Source organism: Bufo gargarizans, chromosome 6 (genome assembly GCF_014858855.1).
Source record: "Bufo gargarizans isolate SCDJY-AF-19 chromosome 6, ASM1485885v1, whole genome shotgun sequence".
Lineage (NCBI taxonomy): Eukaryota > Metazoa > Chordata > Amphibia > Anura > Bufonidae > Bufo > Bufo gargarizans.
In genome coordinates, this window is record NC_058085.1 from 65,790,807 (window position 1) to 65,815,265 (window position 24,459).

General features: G+C 42.6%; 1 protein-coding gene across 2 annotated transcripts in view; it reads left to right on the top strand.

Moving 5' to 3' along the window:
* Positions 1 to 24,227, top strand: part of ST6GALNAC2 (ST6 N-acetylgalactosaminide alpha-2,6-sialyltransferase 2) — a 64,941-nt gene extending 40,714 nt beyond the window's left edge. Inside the window, exons 3-11 of one of the 2 annotated variants that reach the window (XM_044298884.1) lie at positions 4,277 to 4,360; positions 4,456 to 4,504; positions 4,634 to 4,817; positions 15,349 to 15,511; positions 18,848 to 18,986; positions 21,983 to 22,086; positions 22,176 to 22,259; positions 22,394 to 22,493; positions 23,818 to 24,227. In XM_044298884.1, coding sequence (XP_044154819.1) covers positions 4,277 to 4,360; positions 4,456 to 4,504; positions 4,634 to 4,817; positions 15,349 to 15,511; positions 18,848 to 18,986; positions 21,983 to 22,086; positions 22,176 to 22,259; positions 22,394 to 22,493; positions 23,818 to 23,985 — 1,075 coding nt within the window. In that variant the 3' untranslated portion in view covers positions 23,986 to 24,227. The remainder of the gene's footprint in view (positions 1 to 4,276; positions 4,361 to 4,455; positions 4,505 to 4,633; positions 4,818 to 15,348; positions 15,512 to 18,847; positions 18,987 to 21,982; positions 22,087 to 22,175; positions 22,260 to 22,393; positions 22,494 to 23,817) is intronic. The other variant, XM_044298885.1, reaches the window with a different exon arrangement.
* Positions 24,228 to 24,459: the final 232 nt, after the last annotated feature.

The following is a 24,459-nucleotide window of genomic DNA, read 5'->3' on the forward strand; positions in this document are numbered from 1 at the left end:
CACATATTGTGCTGTCTGCATCTTTTGCGTGCCCATAGAAATAAATGGGTCCGCACCCGTTCCGCTGTCGTGTAAATGTAGCCTTAAGGTGCAGCAAGCAAGGACGGCCACTACATTTTCCATTTTCCTGTTCCATTTACAATGCTAGTTCCAGCGCCGGAGGCTGCAAGGAACACCTGACCTGTAGGGGAGCGGGTTGTCGGAACCTCACCATTCGGATATTAATGACCTATCCTGAGAAAATTTCATTAATATCAAGAGCCTGGAAAACCCTTTAATGTCCTTGGGTCGATGCGCAGACAAATTGAACCGAACATTCCCAATAATTGCCCGATCGTCATCAGAGATAAAAGCTGCATTTACAAGCAGTGATCATTTCCTCTGTATGGGGAGGAGCGATCTCTACATACAGATTTATTGTTTGTGGGCCGCAGATCTAATTACAAAGGATGATCTGCTGCTCATAAATGATGGTTTGGGTTGATCAGGTTGATTGGTGGTACTTTACACTGGGCAATTATTAGAAACGAGTGTCCTCATGAACGTCTGATCCCAATAAATGTTAAAGGGCCTTTATCCACAACATCATCTGTCGAGGGAGAGCTGGGATAGTCAGTCAGGCTTTGTGAAGAAAATCAGCCCTTGATCAGCACAGGCAAGGGGTGCAGGGGTGAGAGCAATAGTTCCTTGGGCCTCTGTATATCTAAGGCTGACCATACAATGCAGATATTTTTCCCAACTCCTCCATGCACATGGTGTTTCAGATGAATATGCTTGCGTCTTAAATAGGCAGAAGGAAGAAAGCCACTGCCAGACAACTCTGGCAGCAGAATATATCCACCAAGAACAAAAGTATTGGACATGTTGAACTCCAACTGCCCAATACTTGTCTCCCCCAGTAATTGCAATCAGGGAAGAGGAGACCCAGATGCCCATTAGATGGTCATCCAGTCTCACCCAAAAAATGATGGGTTAGTTTGGTTGACATTTATCTGATGTGTATTTCTAACTTAAAGGGGTTCTCTGGGCTTAATCGAGTGTTTCTTCTTCCTGTGGAAGATAGTTTAGTTAGTACTTACCCCTCCGTTGAGCTGACAATCTCCCCATCTCCGCTGCACTCACACAGGCTTAAGGCTCTTCCACTTGGGTCCTGAACAGGAAGAGAAGGGTGCACTTTCCTTCAGGACCCAAGCAGAAGAGCCCGCAGCCTGTGGAGGCGGCAGAAGGGTAATTACTAGCTAAGCTATCTTTCTTCCACAGGGCAGAAGAAAGACCGGATTTCCTAAAAAGCCCAGAGAACCCCCTAAAAGTAGCAAGACCAACTTTCAGAGGTCCTTCAGCTTGAAGTTGAAAGCTGAAGAACTTCTCAAAGTCAGATTGTGAGTGTATAAGCAAAACTTGGTATCAGAACTATATCTCCTACTTCTACTTGCTTCATCTCAGGATCTTTCTCAGTCTTTTACCAGTTAAATCATTATATTTCTTTCAAATAAAACACTCTATAACAGTTATATAGCGACAAGTGTGAAAGTAGCCTTAGTCTTCAGACACATCTGGCATTGAGAGTCCCATAGAGTCCCTATAGGAGACGGCACAAATGTTCTCTTCATTTGTCCTCAAGTTCTTCCATCTCATCCTTCCCTCTTACTTTATTCCCTCAGTTTGCTAAGCCCAGACCCCCTCCCGTTCTTCAGACACATACTAGAACAGAATCCCACACACATGGGTGTCATGGCATCCAGCTTATTTCCGCTAGGATTCAAATGTCACAGATCTAAGCCCTGCTGTTCCCTCTTAAATTTCCCCCAGACACAAATCTACCAATGTTCCTGCCAGCTCTCTGTGCCAGGCCAAGTCCTCCGCCTTTTATCCTTTCACAGGGCACAGATATAGTCACTTTGCCTGATGCCAAGAAAAAAAAAAAACATATGTGGCCAATAATGTCAAAAAAGAAGGAATCATTTCTAGGTAGCTGATAATCATTAGTAGCTGGACTAAGAAATATCATTAATATGAAGGTTTTATTATTGTCACAGGTAATGGGAGGGGATAACACACAGAAGGAATAGACCGGAGTCTAGGCCTCAAAGCTAAGGAAGAGGGATGGTGACCTCCTAGGAAACCCTAGACCTCTCCCTGACTCCTGCCAGTATGAATAGACCCTGACCCAATACGTTTTGCACAAAAGAAATCATAAAATTTAACATTTTATATTATGTGACTATTCTCCACCTAAAGAAATATGATTAGGGTGTGCGCTTAGCCCGCTGACTTGGTGCAGTGAAGGTCGCCAACCGTCCTCTGTTCTGCTAAGGACAGGTCACCAATAAAAAGTTCCAGAAGACCCGCCTTAAAGAGAATCTGTGACATGAATCTGTCAAATTTCATTCTGAAGAAAAAGTGCCTTTAATCCATATGCAAATGAGAAGTTAAGTGCACAGAGGGCGGATCCAAGCAACTCTGTGCACCCTTGATCCTCTTGCTTCCTCTGCAAGCTCCTCCCTCTCTTTCTTGATTGACAGGGCCCGGTTCCTGCATAGTCATCTCTCCTTGCCCCGTCAATCAAGAAAAGGAGAAAGGGGCTGGCAGAAGAGCCAAGGTGCTCTGGACTTGCAGGAGCGCACGACATTATCATGATTTATAATGCTATGTGTCTCTGCTTGACCTTATTTCTACAGAATCATACTGACAGCTTTATGTCACTATGATTCTGTGGAAAAAAGGCCATGCAGAGACACATAGCATTATAAATCATGATAATGTCGTGCGCTCCTGCAAGTCCAGAGCGGAGGATCAGCACTCACACACGGAGCGCGATTCCTGCAATGGACTCGCTCGTGTGAAACTACCCTTAGGCTCCATTCACACGTCCGCAACCGTTCCGCAATTGTGCGTATTTATTCTATGGTAAATTCAAAGTGACCATTAGGCTCCTGCATTTCCCTGCAGCAATATATGGGACCTTCTGTTAAATTCCCCAACCATATCAGTTGGGGCTTTGAGGAGGCAATCCCTTACATTTTCAGTGCAGTTACGCTTGACATCATACAACTAGTTTTTCTCAGTCAGACTCCTGCTGAGAGTTGCGTTGCCTGCTATAACATGGTGACGTGTGCAGTCCTCCACTGGCTGCAACATACCGCTGCCCTACTGCTTACACTGCACTGTGTACTGCAAAGCAGGTCTTGTGGTGGTCCCCCACAAGTGACACTATGACACCCCCTGAACATGGTGTAATGGAAGTTGTGTTTAACACTGGTGAGGACTAGGTAGGGGCAGATTTGGCATTTCTCGGACCCCAAGCAAAGTTATGTCTGGGAGCCCCTGTTGCACCCCTGTTGTCCTGTAGGGCCACTACACTGTTCCCCATTACATTGCTAATATGGTAATAGCTGATATACCCCCCACCACACCGTATATTGCCCCCTTGTGTGCCCCTCACACAGTATGATGCCTCCTTATGTGCCCCCAACACAATATGATTCCCCTTATATGTTCCCACCACAATATGATGTTCCCTTTTTTGCCCTCTAACACAATATGGTGCCCCTTATGTGTACTCCCAACACACTATGGTGCCCCTTTCTGTGCCTCTAACACCATATGGTGTTCCCTAATGTGTCCCCTAAAATCATATAGTGCACCTTATGTGTCCTCCAACACAATATGGTGCTCCCTTATGTGACCCTAACACAATATGGTACCCCTTATGTGCCTTAACACAATAGGATGCCCCCTTATATGCCCCCAGCATACTATGATGCCCCTTATTTGTCCCCCAACACAGAATTGTTCTGCTTTAGCATATCCAAAATATTATACTCTACAAGCCCAAATTCACAATGAACGGAGCGGATCCGTCTCTGCAGATCTGCTCCAGTCTGTTTAGCGGCTAAGCGCAGCAAGCGCGATGATGTCACTTCATTATGCCTGCCAGCATCACACCACTGGCTGAAGGGTGAATGGTGGCGCTGGGAACTGACAGCTCCCTGCTTCATTGTTGCATTTAACTGTATCGCCATCCTGAGGGCATGGATGCAGCTGAAAAAGGTGCCATACCTTAGGGGAAACTTGACTAGCAAGAGGCAGCAGGGGGCCCTGGTACAATTGCATTTTCTGCATGGTGAACTAATCCGCGCCAGGGTTCAGGAGTAAGCCGATGGAAAATTTGCGAAAAATTCTGTTAATTTGTATTGGGTTTTGCATACCAAAATGCATTGAATGCATAAGTAAACCATATTAGGATTTTAAGTCACTTTAAAAAACTTTTTTGCAGAAGTCTTCAGCTCGGAGCTGATCCTAAGTCTTCTTTCCAGTGGTTAAACGAGAGCCGAGACAGAACTGAAGCAGATAAGAAAAGGTGAGACTTAGGAAAAAAAACACTTTCCAATACATCAATGGCTCTGTAAACAGCAAAGATGACATAAATCAATAAATGTTACTGTTTCCATGTAGGAAAAATGACAAGAAGGCGGCAGTGACGTCAGCAAAGCCTAATGTCAAGGTAAGCAGGGTTCTTGAGATGTATTAGAACTGACTCCAAGGTGGAGGTTCACTTTTAGAATAATTAATAAGAAACTTATCCCAAAGCCTTTTTATTCTTAGACTAACATCTGTTCTCCTTTCCTCCTAGCTGCACACTGACCCTGTCTGCCCCACTTCTCTACGCTTCCATGTGCAGAATGACTCCTATTTTAGAAATCTGTTCAAGTTTGACGTCCCTGTGCTTATGTGGGACAGTCATCTCACTGAGGACTCCAAGAAAAACCTCAACCAGAGACCTGTGCCATATGGCTGGAAGGATCTCCCTCCAGAAGGTAGCTATTGCCATAATATTACATACACGTGGTGTCACACACAGATTTGTGTGGAGGTTTATGATGCAGTTTTTTGAGCCAAAGCCACGATTCTTCCTATATAGCAGGGGTACTCAAGTACTTTTTGTAAGGGTCCACATACCTAAGTCTGCTGTAGGATGGCCAACACCAATCAAAAGAAATATGATTAGGGTGTGCGCTTAGCCCGCTGACTTGGTGCATTGAAGGTCGCCAACCCTCCTCTGTTCTGCTACCAATAAAAAGTTCCAGAAGACCCGCCTTAAAGAGAATCTGTGACATGAATCTGTTAAATTTCATTCTGAAGAAAAAGTACCTTTAATCCATATGCAAATGAGAAGTTAAGTGCACAGAGGGCAGATCCAAGCAACTCTGTGCACCCTTGATCCTCTTGCTTCCTCTGCAAGCTCCTCCCTCTCTTTCTTGATTGACAGGGCCCGGTTCCTGCATAGTCATCTCTCCTTGCCCCGTCAATCAAGAAAAGGAGAAAGGGGCTGGCAGAAGAGCCAAGGTGCTCTGGACTTGCAGGAGCGCACGACATTATCATGATTTATAATGCTATGTGTCTCTGCTTGACCTTATTTCTACAGAATCCCACTGACAGCTTTATGTCACTATGATTCTGTGGAAAAAAAGGTCAAGCAGAGACACATAGCATTATAAATCATGATAATGCCGTGCGCTCCTGCAAGTCCAGAGCAGAGGATCACACTCACACACGGAGCGCAATTCCTGCAATGGACTCGCTCGTGTGAAACTACCCTTAGGCTCCTTTCACACGTCCGCAACCGTTCCGCAATTGTGCGTATTTATTCTATGGTAAATTCAAAGTGACCATTAGGCTCCTGCATTTCCCTGCAGCAATATATGGGACCTTCTGTTAAATTCCCCAACCATATCAGTTGGGGCTTTGAGGAGACAATCCCTTACATTTTCAGTGCAGTTACGCTTGACATCATACAAGTTTTTCTCATTATTCATTATTCTAAAAGTGAACCTCCACCTTGGAGTCAGTTCTAATCCTACTCAAGTACTTTTTGTAAGGGTCCACATACCTAAGTCTGCTGTAGGATGGCCAACACCATTGGCGTTCACCTAATCTCCTTTCTGCCGACCAAACAGTAATTGCCCCCTAACAATACTGATGCTCCTTTAATGCCCCTTAGATAGTATTATATCCCTCCACAAAGTATGACACCCCTAAGTGCACCCTCACAGCAGGGTGATCCCTTGGTGCTCCCACACATTATGATGCTCCTTAGTGCCCCTGACACATTGTGATGCCTTCTTAGTTCCTCCCCACAGAGTATGAATACTGTAAGTGCCCCCTCACAGTAGGATGATACCTTAGCTGCCCCTCACACAGAATGAGACCCACTTAAAAGTAATAATGCCCCTTAATAGTAGTTAGCCCATTGTGCCCCCTTCACAGTAATAATGCCCATTGTGCCCCTTCACAGTAGTGATGCCCATTGTGCTCCCTTCACAGTAATAATACCCATTGTGCCCCTTCACAGTGATAATGCCCTCTGTGCCCCCTCCATAGTAGAAATCTCTATTGTGCCCCCTTAATAGTAGTAATGCCCTCTGTGCCCCCTTCACTGTAGTAATGCCCTCTGTGCACTGTGCCCCCTCCATAGTAGAAATGCCCATTGTGCCCCCTCCAGAGTAGAAATATTCATTGTGCCCCCTCCAGAGGAGAAATCACCATTGTGCGCAGGGTACAGAGCGGAGAGTGACAGGACCGCAGCTCCCAGCACTCCAGCAATGAGCGCTTCCCTCTGTATTGCTTCTGGACTCTGGCACCCCCCGAGAGTCGGCACCCTGGGCCACGCCCCCCCCCCCTTAACACGCCACTGCATGCAGGAGTCCGGACAGCTGGCAACCGTGGTCTGAATTTGGGCCGCAGTCTGCCAGTTGAGTACCGCTGCAATGTAGCATATTCCATTTTTCTTAACTACCTACTTCTGGCTTAATCTGTTATTTACAGGACCAGCGGGTTGTCATTAAATATTCTGCTGTTTAGAAATGAACATAGGCAATTAAGAAATTATCCACAAGGGTAGAGATCCTTCAGTAAGATATATAACCCGATGCATCACTAACTTTTCACAAAACTTTGGATATATCATAGAGACATAAATTGGCTTAGGCAGGGTGCTGGAATTCTTTAAAGAGACCAGTCCTGTATGGAAATTTACCGGAAGTACTCCATGGTATGGAGATTTATTGGCAATGCTCTATGGGACAAGAATATGCAAAGAGGTAACTCGCAAGGAAGACCAAGCCAATGTCACGGCTGAGGATGGGGAAAACCCTCAGCCGTGCGATGACAGAAGATGGTGGTCGCTGCTCGACCAGGATGACAGAATTAGGGAGCAGGTCACCTCCTAATCGCATCCCTAATCTGACCCTGACTCCTAGCTGTATGAGCCAACCCTGATGGTAGGAGGGCTCATACTCTGGAACCTTGAAGTCCCTGCTAGCCCTCAGGGTGGCCCTAAACTAGGAGCAGGGTAAGATGACCTGTTCCTTCTGGATACGGAGGAACAGGAGTCTCAATGGCCAAGCTGCAAGGAAGGGGAAACATATACAACTTATGGCAATGGTAGGTACATGCCACAAACACAACATTCACCTGCCACAGACACTAAGCCTGGAACCCATGTGCAAGTGCTGCTATCCACTACAAGGGACACAGCACACAACACACATCACACAGGAACCCAGGACCATAAGGTGCAATAAACAAGCATAACACAAACACATCTTCATAACACCGTGTATCACATTTTATGACCACAAGGGTGGCCCTCACTGGCAGATGGTATTAGAGACCAGGAGGGTGCCTCCAGCTTACTACAAGGCTGGAGTACCCCTCTAACATCAGGTCTCAACTGAGGTTAAATAGCCCATATAGCCACACCCACACACAGACACACGCAGTGTTCACACAAAAAGGGAGTTAACCCTTCCTACACCAGGCAAGGGATGGCAGCCACTTAAAGGGGAAAGTGCACACATAACTAAAACCCTGTGCACACCAGACATACAAAAGACACACCTAACAAAGACAGGTTGCCAGGTGCAACCGCATGCACTTTGCAGCAAGCTGCCTAGCACCAGCTCAGGCTGCTATGCTGCGACATACAAAATAACAACTTGTTGCTCGCGGCAACCACAAGTGAGGCAACATAGTAGCGGCCCTCACCTGTGGTTGAACAACCAAAGTATTATCGATATGACCACTAAAGAAGTTTGCGACATATAGAATATGGATGTAGCACGATACCTTGATGTGATGTTGACACATGCAATCAAATATAAGCAATATGTGCAAAACGCTATTTTGAGGATATAATTTTGTAATTAAAGTGCTAATATAAATAGCTGAGGGGATCTAGAGGTATCACTATCTAAACATATCCTCTGGTCTAGATCTGGAGTATAATCATTGTGTTGCGGTTTAACTAGTATTAACCACTGGTATATATTGTTACCATCTTTGTAACTGTATGATGCCGACTGGGACAAGTGTTGAGCGTCCCCTGATGAGCCTGATTTATTAACACAGGGCGAAATGCGTTAGGATTAAGGGACCATACGTTGACATGTTGATGTCATCTAACTGTCAAGGTACCCTTTCTTTGTAAGACTAACAATTCATGAGAGAGTTGGTAGCACATTTGACGTTTGATTGAATGGTTATTTTACTGTTTAACACTACTATCAATAATCATCATATACAAACTTTAATATCTGTGATATATTAAGCATTTTATTTTATTTTTTTGTTTATCTAGATTAGGCCACATTACCAGTAGTGACCATCCTATTGAGGTGGGTCAGTATCACCTATTTACAGGGCCATCCTAGAGTGTACAGGAGGTTCCTGAACACGGGATCGCCCCTATCGGGGCGGCCATTCAGTTTCTTAGGCAGGGACCCGAATTTAGGGTAAGAAATAGGGTAAGTGCCCCACAGTAGGACTGCTACCCTGCCTACCAAACAACCCCTTCCTACATCGTGGAAGAAGTGATGACCATCGAGTCCCGACTATATATACAGTCATGTGAAAAAATTAGGACACCCTTTGAAAGCATGTGGTTTTTTGTAACATTTTTAATAAAAGGTTATTTCATCTCCGTTTCAACAATACAGAGAGATTAAAGTAATCCGACTAAACAAAGAAAACTGAAGAAAAGTCTTTTCAAGATCTTCTGTAAATGTCATTCTACAAAAATGCCTATTCTAACTGAGGAAAAAGATAGGACACCCTTGCCCCTAATAGCGAGTGTTACCTCCTTTGGCTGAAATAACTGCAGTGAGACGGTTCTTGTAGCCATCTACCAGTCTTCGACATCGGTCTGAGGAAATTTTACCCCACTCCTCAATGCAGAACTTTTTCAGCTGTGAGATGTTTGAGGGGTTTCTTGCACGTACAGCCCTTTTCAAGTCACCCCACAGCATCTCAATGGGATTCAAATCTGGACTTTGACTTGGCCATTCCAGGACTCTCCATTTCTTCTTTTTCAGCCAATCTTTGGTTGATTTACTAGTATGTTTTGGGTCATTGTCATGTTGCATGGTCCAGTTCCGCTTCAGCTTTAATTTTCTAACTGATGGTCTCACATGTTCTTCAAGCACCTTCTGATACACAGTAGAATTCATTGTGGATTCTATGATGGTGAGCTGACCAGGTCCTGCTGCAGCAAAGCAGCCCCAAACCATGACACTTCCACCTCCATGCTTCACAGTTGGTATGAGGTTCTTTTCTTGGAATGCTGTGTTTGGTTTACGCCAAACATGTCCTCTGCTGTTGTGTCCAAATAATTCAATTTTGGACTCATCTGTCCAAAGAACATTATTCCAGAAGTCCTGGTCTTTGTCAACTTTATCTCTGGCAAATGTCAGTCTGGCCTCGATGTTTCTCTTGGAAAGCAAAGGTTTCCTCCTTGCACACCTCCCATGCAAGTTAAACTTGTACAGTCTCTTTCTGATTGTAGAGGCATGTACTTCTACATCAACAGTAGCCAGAGCCTGCTGTAGTTCTCGAGATGACACTTTAGGGTTTTTGGAGACCTCTTTTAGCATCTTGCGGTCTGCTCTTGGGGTGAACTTGCTGGGGCGACCAGTCCTGGGCATGTTGGCAGTTGTTTTGAAAGCCCTCCACTTGTAGACTATCTTCCGGACAGTGGAATGGCTGATTTCAAAATCTTTTGAGATCTTTTTAAATCCCTTCCCAGACTCATAGGCTGCTACAATCTTTTTTCTGAAGTCCTCTGACAGCTCTTTTGCTCTCACCATGGTGCTCACTCTCACTTCAACAGTCAGGAGCACACCAAACTAAATGTCTGAGGTTTAAATAGGGCAAGCCTCATTCAACATGCAGAGTAACGATCTACTAATTATGTGCACCTGGTGTGATATACCTGTGTGATATCTGAGCCAATTTAAGAGGGAATACATGTGAGGGTGTCCTATCTTTTTCCTCAGTTAGAATAGGCATTTTTGTAGAATGACATTTACAGAAGATCTTGAAAAGACTTTTCTTCAGTTTTCTTTGTTTAGTTGGATTACTTTAATCTCTCTGTATTGTTGAAACGGAGATGAAATAACCTTTTATTAAAAATGTTACAAAAAACCACATGCTTTCAAAGGGTGTCCTAATTTTTTCACATGACTGTATATATATATATTTGTTGCTTTTTGTCTGACATGTGGGGTTGTTTAGATAATAGCATAATAAAAGTTAAGTTATATCTCCCCTTTGACGGGTTATTGTCCTAGCTGTGAGATTCTTGTCAAAGGTTTGACAGATTTTGATTCATAGGAGGCCACTTCCACAAGGTTGGGAGATAGCTCTTTGCATAGAGACATATCAAAAGTTGTGAACCGTTGGGCGTCTGAGTGCTGAGACCTCCATTGATGCCTAGAACCAATTCACCCTCTGCCTCTTCACTGCTGAGGACGGAATCGACATGAGCCTTTATACTTCAATGGAGCCCTTCTCATGCAGTGAGAAGAGAGAGCACAATATGTCCTTTATATTTTCTCCTTTTATGATTTGCTCTTGATTTTGGCTTCCAAACCTGCATCCAGGAACCTGAAAGTTTGGCAGTAACCATTATTGTTAAAAATATATATTTTCCCTGCATAGCTGTAGATGTTATCATCTATGACTAAATTTAGGCTAGGGTCACATCTGCGTTGCTGTCGCAGCTCTGGATCCGACATATGCCAGATACCAATGGTGCTCGTCGGATCCCATTGACTATAATGGGATCTTATTACCACATAAAGTGACACATGTCAGATTAAAAAAAAAAATGGCCTGGTCCTTAAGGTGAAAAATGGCAGGGTCCTGATGGGGTTAATCATGTAGGGTCCTTGTCTTGCATCTGTAATGTGGACTCCATCTGAAATAAGGGTTGCATTGCATTGTCTGAGTAGGAAGAAGCAATGGGAGAGAAGGCAGAGTAGAGCGCTATACTTGCAAATTAAGTCTACTGTACACCCTTCATTTTGGTACTTTTCCATTTCCAATCCTTTGTCTTGCACTGAATAAACAAATGCTATTTTAGTGGTTATGTCAAAGAAATCTAGGTGGAGACGGATTTTGGAAAAACAAGAGGGACAAGGAAACCGAACAAAAGTTTTTTCTCAATGTATCTCCCTATTAGCACTCACGAGATCAGTAAGCCTACGACCTTTCACACAGTCTTCGCTATGGTGCTGGTCCTGCTTGTCCATACAATACTTTTCCTGCTCACTCTTTACATTAACTCTGAAAGAATTTTGTATTATTTTAACGTGTTCACAGATTTCTGAGGTGGGAACAACTGTGACATTTCAATCACTCTCCATATTGAATCTCTCAAACAATGACATTTATTTTTAAAGGGGTTGTCTCACTTCAGTAAGTTGCATTTATCCACCACTGATGGAGTGCAGGGTGGTCCGTAACCATGGAAACGAGCAGTGTATAATGTGATAGAAAAATGAATCCAGCCAGCAAAGGAAGCAATATGGATAATAACAATACATTAGTAAGTGGCTCTTATTAACTTCCTCTACATGATAAATGCCACTTACTAAAGTGAGACAACCCATTTGAGTGCCCCCCTCCCCCCTGAGCCACACCCAAGGGACTTATGTCCTAAACCATAGGGTTGCCAGAAGCTGAGCTGTGGGTGTATCATTCCTTTCAGGAGAAGAAAACTAAAATTAAATCTGTGTATTTGTGTTCTACAGGACTAGGTAACAGAGTACGATCATAATTCAGAGTTCCCGTTCCTCAGTTACATGTACTATATTCAAATATCCTTTATACATTGCAATTTTGGAGAAAATATACCTGATGTCACATTAGAAGTGGAAGTAGGAAGCATTAGCACATCCAGGCACAGTGAGAAGAAAACGTGGGTAGGCCATCTTAAAAACCAGAGGACACATACCTTGGGTCAATGCGCGAAAATAAAGTTTTCCCCCCAAAAAATTTTAAGTTTCAAGTAAAAATAAACAAAAACGTAAATTTCCCCCAAATAAAGTTAAACAAAATTGTAAAAAAATAGGGAGAAAATTTTTTTGACATATTCGGTATCAACACATCCGTATTGACCGGCTCTATAAACATATCACATGACCTAACCCCTCAGATGAACCGTAAAAACTAAAAACTATGCTAAATAAACCATTTTGTCGTCACGTTACATCACAAAAAGTGTAATAGCAAGCGATCAAAAAGTCAGATGCACCCCAAAATAGTGCCAATCAAACCGTCATCTCATCCCGCAAAAAATGAGACCCTACCTAAGATAGTCGCCTAAAAACTGTAAAAACTATGGCTCTCAGAATATGGAGACACTAAAACATAAAAAAAAATTGTTTCAAAAATGATATTATTGTGTAAAACTTACATAAATAAAAAAAAACGTATACATATTAGGTATCACCGCGTCTGTAATAACCTGCTCTAAAAAAAATGACCTCAGGTGAATACCGTAAAAAAAAAAAATTGTGTAAAAAATGCAATTTTTTTGTCACCTTACATCACAAAAAGTGTAATAGCAAGCGATCAAAAAGTCACACGCACCCCAAAATAGTGCCAATCAAATCATCATCTCATCCCGCAAAAATCATACCCTACCCAAGATAATCGCCCAAAAACTGAAAAAGCTAGTGCTCTCAGACTATGGAAACACTAAAACTTTTTTTTAAAATACTTTAATAAACTTTAATAAAATCATTGTGTAAAACTTACATAAATAAAAAAAAGTATACATATTAGGTATCTCCGCATCCATAATAACTTGCTCTATAAAAATATCACATGACCTAACCATTAATTCTTGTGGAACACCTAAAGGGTTAACAAAGTTTGTAAAATCAGTTTTGAATACCTTGAGGGGTGTAGTTTCTAGAATGGGGTCATTTTTGGGTGGTTTCTATTATGTAAGCCTCACAAAGTGACTTCAGACCTGAACTGGTCCTTGAACTGGTCCTGTCTCCCTCCCACTGTATTCTTCAGCACAGTTTAACCCCTTCTACTATCAGCAAACTCAGTGTAACGGTCGCGTACACACACACACAGGGGGGAGGAAAGTGACCCCTGGCCCTGCCTACTTGCCTCGCGAGTCCTAATAACTGGACGGCATTCCCTACCTTGGAATAAGTGCAGGGAGGACAGACCAGACAAACAACAGAATGTGAATGGACCGAGTCTATACCAGGAAAGCTACAAAGTACAAATGGAGCAAGCAGAGAATAGTCAGGAGAAGCCGTGGTCAGAATACCAGGAGAGCAGCAAAGTACACAAGGAGCAGGCAGAGGATCGTCAGGAATTCAGCAGGAGGTCAGTACCCCAGGAAAGACAAAGTCGCAGGTGGAACCTAAATAACAGGCAATCTGTGGCCAGCAAACTGCCTGTTTAAATAGGGAGCTAGAGGGGTCATGTGACGTGGCCAGCGTCACATGACTTCACACAGCCGAGTGCCGAGTGATCAGCTCAGCGCTCAGCCCTAAAACCATTCTCATGAATGTGCATAGACGCGTGGGGGGCGTGCATAGTATTATCAGGAGCGCGGGCGACGTGGACGCGCTGATGATGCGTGTGCGCTCCGGACATGCCCGCCTCCTAGACCGCGCCGTGACACTCAGGTACTGAGCAGCTGCAGGGTTTCCTCTTCTCCAGGCAGTGATGAGATAAATACTGTGCACAGGATCTTCTCTCCCTCCTCACCAAAGACAAAGACGGAGGAGTCCTCTCCTCTGTACTCTTCTGCTGGCTCAGAGGAAGTGTCTGCAGAGCATTGCACAATAACAGGTAGGGGTAAGATCCTGTGTGTATAAGCAATGTCACTGTACTGTACAGCTGGGACTTGTAGTTCCACACATACAAAATGAGTATCCCAGAAGTCAGACTGCACACAGGGCAGCAATTTTATTCTATTTATCTTATTCTCCTTTGTGTCTTTGACACCCACAAATATTCATGAGGAAAGCCTCAGAGATTGTTTTTACACGCCCTCACAGCTCTGCAACTGCATGTCAACAATCGGCCAGAACAGAACTAGAGACATGAGTAAATATACTAGAAAGCACAATACTTAAGGGCACATTCAGACGGTCGTATGAGCAATTTAGCAAAACGGGTGCAGACCCATTCATTTCAATGGCTGCGCATGCGCCCGCTACGATTTGGACCGCACAGCCACAGTGGAAAAGGACAGGGGAGGGGAGTAAAGGGGTTATGAGGGCGGGGTTATGAGCCGTTTAGGAGGTGCTGCCTGGGGCTCCGAGGACTGAGAGACCGCCCTGGGCACTTGAGAGGGCTCATAACATAATCTTATAAGTTCATTTTCGGCAAAAAGAAAAGTCCGTTTTCTACAACAAAGGTACCGTTTTTAAGTTCTGGGTGGATCATATAACCCTATTTGATCGGTCTAATATGCTGAAATGTGGTGACAGACTCCCTTTAAGAACATTAAATACCATTTAAAGAAGAAGAAACAATTACCAGTACCCTATTCTGGGGTACTACACAAGGCTTGAGGTGCATATACTCTGCCAGTTCTTCTTTGCCTTCCTTTGGTCATGTTTCTGCCCTTTTTTTAAGGCCGTTATTTTTAAATAATATATGATTCTGCCTTTTCCATGGCTCTTAGCTGCCTTTCATTTTTCATCCATCATCAACAGACAAAACAAACATATGCCACGGCCGAAACAACAAAAGCCTTTTCTATATATGACTTCACTGATGCAAAGCAGTGCGGCGACGTTTCAGATTACTAGTGACAAACATTGCACAAGAGGAGGCCTGGTGCATAGGATGCCATGCTATTCATTGCCTGTAGTTGTTACTAGTGAGCCTGCTGCTGTCATGACCCCATAGTCTACTGGCGTAAAAATAGAATTATTTTTATTAGAAAAATACTGAAGTCTCATGTTTCTGTTCATTCATCACAATGAACGGGTCTGGTGAACTCTCCCATCTTTATTTATTTTCCTTTAGATGTCGCCTCTACATTGCAACTACTGAACGATTCTGCAAACCAGATACTATTTGATTGGCAGCCCCCGAAGGGATGCGTTCGATGTGCAGTGGTGGGAAATGGGGGGATCCTGAATGGTTCTCGTAAGGGGAAAGAGATCGATGAGCATGACTATGTTTTCAGGTAAGAGGGTGAATGGATATGGAATGTAAATGCGTAACACGCATACGGTGAGCTTTTACTATTGATCACCTATCCTGAGAATAGGTCATCAGTATCAATCGGCGGGGGTCCGACAACCGACCCGGCACCCATGCCAATCAGTTGTATGAGGAGAAAGCGCTCGCACTTGCGCACGTGCCGTCTCCCGTCTCTCTTCCTGTTCACCACTGCTGTCTATGGCAAAGACAGTGCAGTCATACAGCTGATTGGTGGGGTGCCGGGTGTCAGACCCCCTCCGATCGGATATGGAAAGACCTAGTAAAAGCCCCCAAAACCCCTTTAAAGGATTTGTTCTGTATAATTTTCCAATATTCCAGTGCTGTGTGCGTTTCGGGAGCCATGTGTGCAGAAATCAAGGTACTTCTCAGAACGGCATTTAAACCTGTACAACCCCCTTTAACAAGTACCTTGGAGCTCCCCTGATATGTTTTAGATCTCTATGTTGAGCTATTCCTCTGTTATTTCTCCTGTAAAATCACAAGTGGGTGTTACCATTCAATTTAAAGGGGTTGTCCTATTTTGGAGGACTCTACAAGGCCGCTCGGCTATTTTTGGTAGTCCTGTAGTAATGAATGGAGGGCAGCTGCACATGCTCGATGCACCGCCGTAACTTTGCGGGTTCTATTTTAAGGATAGCTGTGGGTTCCAGAGGTCCCTAGCAATAGTCTCCCAATTTCCAAGATGGGACAACCCCTTAAACTATGAAACCAGGCCCTTAAATGGGTTGTGTCATAAACTACTTTTCACTCTAAAGTGTATTTTTATTGATTAGTCTAGCTCCTATTCCTCCTTGGATATTTTTTATTTTTATTTTTTTATTTACCTCATTTGACATTTTCTCTTATCCCCCATGTTTGAATCCTACTTCCTGGTTTGTCAGATGTTTGATGTGCCACTATGCTTTATGGCAGTGCAATATAGCCACGTCCTTTGTTCCTACCAATGACTCTTGAACATTATACATTACAAGTCTTCAATGTAGGATATAACCTACAGCAACAGAATATCAAAACAGATTTGCCACAGGTCGCAATGATAGGCTAATAACTTTGGAATAACCCAGTTTTGATAAATGGTGACACTAACCACAAACCGTGAATGCGGCCTCGTATTAATGAATGGGTCCTCATACAGTCATGAGGCGTTATGTATATGCGTAGTCTAAAGTTAAATCCTCTATCCACTAAAGGAGGGAGTCCTATCTCACCCAGTCAGCCTAGTCACAGGACCATGGTCAGGAGGAGTTGAATGGAGTGGTGGTTTAACATATGCTTTGCCGCTCCATTGGGACACCAATGTGTATGCTCTACCATCTTCCTATGTAACTCCTGCTGGCCATGGTCTTGTGCCTGGGGGTAATGGGGGACACAGGATGGTGGAGGTTTGACCACTGGCACCACCACTGATCAAGCAGTTATGCCCTAGCCGAATAAATGGGGGATAACTTGTTATTACCAGAATGCCCCTTTAAGAGTTTTGAAATTTTTCCAGACAACATGTACTAACTTTTGCTGAAACATTTATGTTGCTGGAGTTCATAGCAGTGCCCCTAATAAGCCTGAAATCTAGGAATTGTGACAGGCAGTTGATAAAGGTCCTAGTACTAGCAACCCTAGGGGGGTCCTGAGCTTTTTGAAATCAAATAGGCTGCATATAATACATATATATATATATATATATATATAGTGGGGAGATTAGCTCTTTTTCAAGGGTCATTCTCACAATTAGCTTCACCACAGACGGATTTCAGGTCCAAACGTGAGATTTATTTTCACAGCAACAACAAAACAGTACAAAATAAAAAAGCCTGCCCGTCTGGGCTCTTATCCTAGACTGATTGTGGCACCTGGTGCTGGCTCAGAACTTATGACTGATGGGGAAGACATGGAAACTCCTGCCATGAATCTCCCCTAGCCGCTATGAGGCCCATCACTGCCTCACAATATTTACAGTATGGATAGCAATTTATGTCAGAAGGTGGTTCTGACGGGGGACCAGCCAACTATCTAAAGTATATAGGAGCTTCCCAGCAGATGTCAGAGTAGAGAATTATTGGCAAGTTAGATTTCAACACGACTGATCCAGAGCAGAATTCCCCATACAGAGCACATGCATGCTCGGCTGAGTAAGCATGTGTATGGGAGAGAGGGGAGGGAGATAACTATTGGCTAAATAAGCATATAGACAGCTGTGGCATTTGAGAAACTCTTTGGCATTTCTCCCAGGTTGCACTGACTTTGCTGGTAAATGAAGCATGGAAAAATGACAAAGAACTGTGAAAGGTTCTACCAGCAAAAGTATTTCAACTTTATAAATCAGGAAAAAAAATTAGAAAAAGCACAAAACAGCCAATTGATAGATATATAGTAGGATTAATTAAACATAATAAAATCTTGGATACACTGTACCTAGGTTGCAATATTTGGTATGAAAGCTAGATGGCTATAGGGGACGTCAGGTATGTAGACAAAGGAATTCCTCTGTTCTAGTTTTTCCCGCTTTGGAGTATCCTAATTGCGTACAGTCTATACTATGAGGATATATACATCCAGTCTTTGTTCAAATACATCACAATCCTATTGGCTCATTTGTATTTTTAGGCTGTAAGGGTGAAACCCAGGTTTTTGCTAATAAAAGTAATCTTCAGCAGTTTGGGGTCAGAGGAAGACTCATATACCACCATAAGTCATATCTTCTCATTCTTTTACCCCTAGACTGAATTTTAAGATTTGGAGCACTGCAGACAACATGGTTAGATCCCTTGTTTAGGGATCATACAAAAATTCTACCATGACACAATACCGCAAAATAGCAGCTAGAGAAGCCTCTAATCTTGTGGAACAAAGTAATTTAGATTAATGAGTAAACAAAAAGGACTTTGAGGTGACAACTATCATTCTGTTTTTGGGAGTCAAAATGTGCTATAATGAGAAGAACACCATCCCTACCATTGAAGTGGTTCTCTGTAGTTTTGGCAGGATGTCAGGGACAGTTACAGGGGATTTAGAAAAGCTGATGGTAGGATGATGCAGCATTGTATATAAAAAATGCCTGGCCACTTTTACCACCATGAACCAATTTAAACTGGCAACAGTATTAGTTAAAGACCTTTAAACTATCTCAGGATAGGTCACCCACATCTGATTGACGAGGGTCTGACACTTCGCACCCTAGCCAACCAGATATTGATGGTCAATCCTGAGGATAGACCATCCATATAAAACGATGAGGAAACTTCTTTAATGTGATAATCATCCTTACTACACTTTTCTATTAGTTTTCCTCTTGTATTTTCAGGTTGAATGGTGCAGTGATTAAAGGATTCGAGGAGGATGTTGGTACAAAAACTTCATTTTATGGTTTCACAGTCAACACCATGAAGAATTCTCTGATTGCTTATTATGAATACGGCTACACTGAAACACCCAAAGGGCAGGTAAAAGATATAAATAACTACAAAGGATCCAAACAACAAAGTCAGTGTTAAAGGAGATTGAAGAATCCACCAATCAGCTATAACATTAAAACCACCTAATATTGTGAAGGTCCTCCTCAATGCCACCAAAACAGCTTTGAACCATCAAGGTGCCCAGCTCCACAAGATCTCTGATGGTGTCATATTTTAGCTGGCAATAAGGATTTAGCAGCAGAACCCTAATCCTTTAATCCTGATTTCTGTAGCAGCATGCAGATGAGAGGAAATTTGGCACAAGCACCATGAGTTGATGAACCCTTCTTGTCAGGTGTCAACAGTTTAGGCTGGTGGAAAGTAATGGTGCTGGCAATGTTTTGTCGGCATATCTGTGGATGAACGTTTCTAGAGTAGGGCCAACTGATGGCAGAAGGACACTTATCATGTCACAAGGGTAGTATAGTTAGGTTCCAATAACATCAGCGAGTTTTACTTGTATCCTTGGACCTCACAGTCCCCACTTCCTAATCCAGCAGAACATCTCTGGGACAAGGTAAAATGGGCTGTTTGGAACATTTCTACCTCTGTGGAATTTGTGGCAACTTCAAGAAGCTACCCTGTCTGCATGGGCTAGTATCTCTGCAGAATAAATTCAACACCTAGTGGAATCTATCCAAAATGAATTGCTATGATTCTTAAGACCAAAGGTGGTCCAAGTCGCTACTAGACCTTCTAGACAGGTGTTTCTATTAAAGCAGCCATTCCGTGTACATGGTGGTATAATGTGGGCTCCTTAAAGGGTTGTCCACTAATTTCCAGCCTCTCAGACTGGAAGGTCCCAAGTTGGTGATCATACTTACCTGAACCCTGACGCTGGGTCCCAGCTTCTTCACTTTCCAGCCTTCTCTGCTTTTCTTAGGTCCCACCAACTGTAGCCGATCACTGGCCACAGAGGTGACCTGCTCTGTTGAATTTAGTGACCATTTATGACCATTTGTCATGATGTAAGGTTAACATGTCATCTCTGCAGACAGCGATTGGTTGCAGTGGCCTCAAAAAGAAAGTTTACATGGATAGAGCCAAGACAAGCAGTGGAGGCTGGTAAGTGAAAGAGTTGGGACCCAGTTCCGGCTATGATCACCAATGCAGGACCAGCCAATCTGAGAGGTCTAGAAATTAGTGGACAACCCCTTTAAGGAAATGTTAATTGAGCATTATATGGTGGTACTATAGGGGCTCTCTATAGCAGAAGTATTCTGGAACTATATTATGGTATTACATGTGCTGAAGAAATGGGAAATGACCCACTTTGCTTCTTGCCCAGGATTTTAATTGTAGAAAACCAATCCCGTATATACAGTTGTGTTCAAAATAATAGCAGTCAGACATCACTAACCTGATAAATCACTGTTTTTGGTAGAAATTATATTTCTATTTGGCAAATAATTTACTAGCAGACCCAACAGTCATGACATGCATGCTGCTAATTCTCTGTAATTCAATCACTTATTGAAAGGAGCATGTTCAAAATAATAGCATTGTGGAGTTCAATGAGTGAGGTCATTCATTCTTTGAAAAACGGGTGGCAATTATTGCCCTTATTTAAGGAAGGAAGACAGCAAATGTTGTACATGCTGGTTACAGTGCATTCCTCTCTGAAATTCTGAGGAAATTGGGTCTTTTCAGACATTGTTCAGAAGAACAGTGTACCTTGATTAAAAAGTTGATTGGAGAGGGGAAAACATATAAAGAAGTGCAGAAAATGATAGGCTGCTCAGCTAAAATGATCACAAATGCTTTAAAATGACAACCAAAACCTGAAAGACATGGAAGAAGGAAAAACTACGATTCGAATGGATAGAAGAATAGCCAAAATGGCAAGAACTCAGCCAACAATCAGCTCCAGGAAGATCAAAGAAGGTCTGAAGTTACCTGTGAGTACTGTTACAATTAGAAGACGCCTATGTGAAGCCAAGTTATCTACAAGAAGCCCTCTCAAAGTCCCACTGTTGAAAAAAAGACATGTGCTGAAGAGGTTACCATTTGCTAAAGAGCACATTGACTGGCCTAAAGAGACATTTTGTGGACTGATTAAAGTAAGATTGTTCTTTTTGGGTCTAGTGGCCGGAGACAGTTTGTCAGATGACCCCCAAACACTGAATTCAAGCCACAGTACACTATGAAGACAGTGAAGCATGGTGGCGCAAGCATCATGATATGGGGATGTTTCTCATACTAAAGTGTTGGGCCTATTTATCGCATACCAGGGATCATGGATCAGTTTGAATACATCAGAATACTTGAAGAGTTAATGCTGCCTTATGCTGAAGAGGAAATGCTCTTGGGTGCAAATGCAAATGGGTGTTCCAACAAGACAACGACCCCAAACACACCAGTAAACGTGTAACATCTTGGTTTCAGACCAACAAGATTGACGTTATGGAGTGGTCAGCCCAATCCCAGGATCTTAATCCAATAGAAAACTTGTGGGGTGACATCAAAAATGCAGTTTCTGAGGAAACATCAAGAAATAGAGAAGAACTGTGGACTGTAGTCCAATAATCCTGGGCTGGAATACCTGTTGACAGGGGCCAGAAGTTGGTTGACTCCGTGCAACACAGATGTACAGCAGTTCTCAGAAACAGCGGTTATACAACTAAATATTAGTGAAGTGATTCAAAGGAAAGCAAAATCTTCAAACAGTTTTCAGTTTATATAGTGAATGTTTGAGTTTGTAAAGAAGAATACAAACTGCTATTTTTTGAACAGTCTAATATTTACTTTTCTTAAATTTTTTAGAGGAACAACACAAATTTGATATATTGTTCTTCATGTTTTGATTTGGAATAGAATGTGTAGTGTTCCCAATGCATTTGTGTGTATGGAAATAAAAGCCATTAGAAGGATTTTTTTTAGCTTTATTCACGTTTTTAAACACACTGCTATTATTTTGAACCAACTGTATCTCCTGACAGATGGTGTGAGTGGTTAAATACATGTCTCCTTCTATGTCATTGCAGGGACTTCGATATATCTTTATACCATCAGATATACGGGACTATGTTATGCTACGTTCCGGCATTTTAGGAGTTCCAGTCCCAAGTGGTTCTGACCTAGGAGATAAGTAAGTGGGATTTGCTCTATTTTATAAACATGGTGGCAATATAGAAATGACGAAAGAAATCCAGACAGTCCTTTTTATTCCTTTATTAGGCCTTCTGCATATTATGGACCTGAAGCAACTCCAAAGAAATTTAAACTTCTGCATCCTGAATTTCTGATGTACCTTAGAGACAGGTCACTAGAGATACGCTTTTATATTTGGGGATTGGTCATTAAAGGTTTAAATTAATTGATTAAACCAGTAACTGGAAGTGAGGGTGCTGCTATAACCTTAGCTAATCAGATTAAATTGTATTCTACTTTTACAGATTCTTAAAGTCGGAGATATTAAAAACAGAATATGCAAATCTGTATATGCCCAGTACTGGTGGGCTGATGCTGCTGACTGCATTACACACCTGCGATCAGGTAAGAGGGGGCCTTTTTGTGTCTTACGCTAAGCTCAAACAATGCTAGATTAGCCAAGATGAAAGAAGGGTTTTTTTGGAAGAGGAAGGGGGCTGACATGGACCTTTCTCCCTTTTTTATTATTAGGTGTTCATAACCTGCTCCAATGGTGCATGTCCAATTCATGTGGGGAAATTAAAGTTAAATGCACTTTAAAAATGCCTATTGCTCAGTATGTGTAATTACTATGTGTAATGTAAGATTAACAAAAAGAAAGAAAGGGAGAAAGAAAAAAAGATTGCCCATTAAGGCTCCCTCTATATGGCATGAATAAAAACACTTCAGCGCTATTTATTGGCATCTAGAAGTCACTACTAAGTACTAATATGACTAATGGCGGCATCCTCAGTATCAATTATATACCATATTTGTTTGAAAGATATGGAGTACAATCTCAGACTGACCACACATGGGATATACTAGAGCCCTAGAATAGTTACAGCCATAAAATTTTAATTTTAAATGAGGTTGGCAAACACCCTGTGGATATTCTGAGTTGTTCATTTGTGTGGCAACAACCTACACTGATCAACATGGATCAAAGGCAACATTACCTTATTGAGTCAGGCTGTAAGAACTTTAACAGTGTCGGACTGGCCCACCAGAGTACAGAGGAATGGGAGGATCTTCCAATGGGCCAAGGGTCTGATACCATAGTAGGCCTCAAAGGTCCATTTGGTGTTGCCTTTGGAGCCAATAATTTGTAACTAGGGTCGATTTCTTTAAATTAAAACCTGTTAGACATTATTGATTATATAGGGGTTGAGCCCCAAGAATAAGTTCTCCTGGTCAGCCCAAGGAATCCCTGTCCGACCCTGAACTTTAGCCAAATATTTTGTACCACTGTTCAGCAATGTTATAGGGCATTGTGAGCCAGGATCATAGCTGTCCTCACCAGAATAATCAATGCTTATTCCATTTATGCTGGTAGCTTAGCTCCAACTACTACATCTCGTTATATTTTTTGAAAATTTCAATTAAGAGGCCATCTGGAAAAGAGGATTTTTACTTAGCGATCTCCCCCTAATTCCATCAGTTGAAATAGAAAGGTCCAACATCAATCTCTGCTCTATAGAAATAGACATTTCTCCAAAATATCTGGTCAGAGAATTTTACTCTTCTGTGGTGTAATATGAGGATGTGGGTCTTCATATTTCACCCCAGAAGAAATTTTTTCTTGGCCGAATATTGTAAAGACCCCCAAAATGTCATGTATCTCACTTTTTTCCTGAATTAAAGAAAGCCTAGCTTCATCCCTGATAAAAATAAAAACATTTCTTTACAGGTCAACGCCTATGGATTCATCACTAATAATTTCCAGCAATTCTCTGACCATTACTTTGAAAGAGAGAAGAAAGAACTAGAGTTCTATGCCAATCATGACATGATTATGGAAATGCAGTTGTGGCGCAAACTTCATCAGAAAAAGATTATGACTTTGTACCAGCGATGAAGACATGGAGGTTTCTGCCAAATGGACTTTGTATGGAGGCAGTAGTCCTCTGTAGCTCCAAAAGCTATGGAAAATGTATAATAAGGGTGGCCTTTACTTTGTAGATGAGAGGATCCCACAGGACTTAATAAGGAGTGTGATACACTTTAAAGGAGTTTAGAATATTGATGACCTATTCTCAGCATGGCAAATGAACAGAGGTAGCGGCAGCATCTCCAGTGAATCCTTTATTGGAGGGACTTTACAGAAAGTGTGCCATAAAATCAAGAAGCAACGTTTCGGCTGTGTCCCCGCTGACAAAGGCCGGGATACAGCCAAAACGTTGCTGATTGATTTTATGGCACACTTTCTGTAAAGTCCGTCCAATAAAGGATTTACTGGAAACGCTGCCGCTACCTCTCTTCATTTGTTATACGGTCGACTGCTGAGGATCTGCGGTCGTGGCTCGGCTGTTGCATTACCGGTGTGGCCATT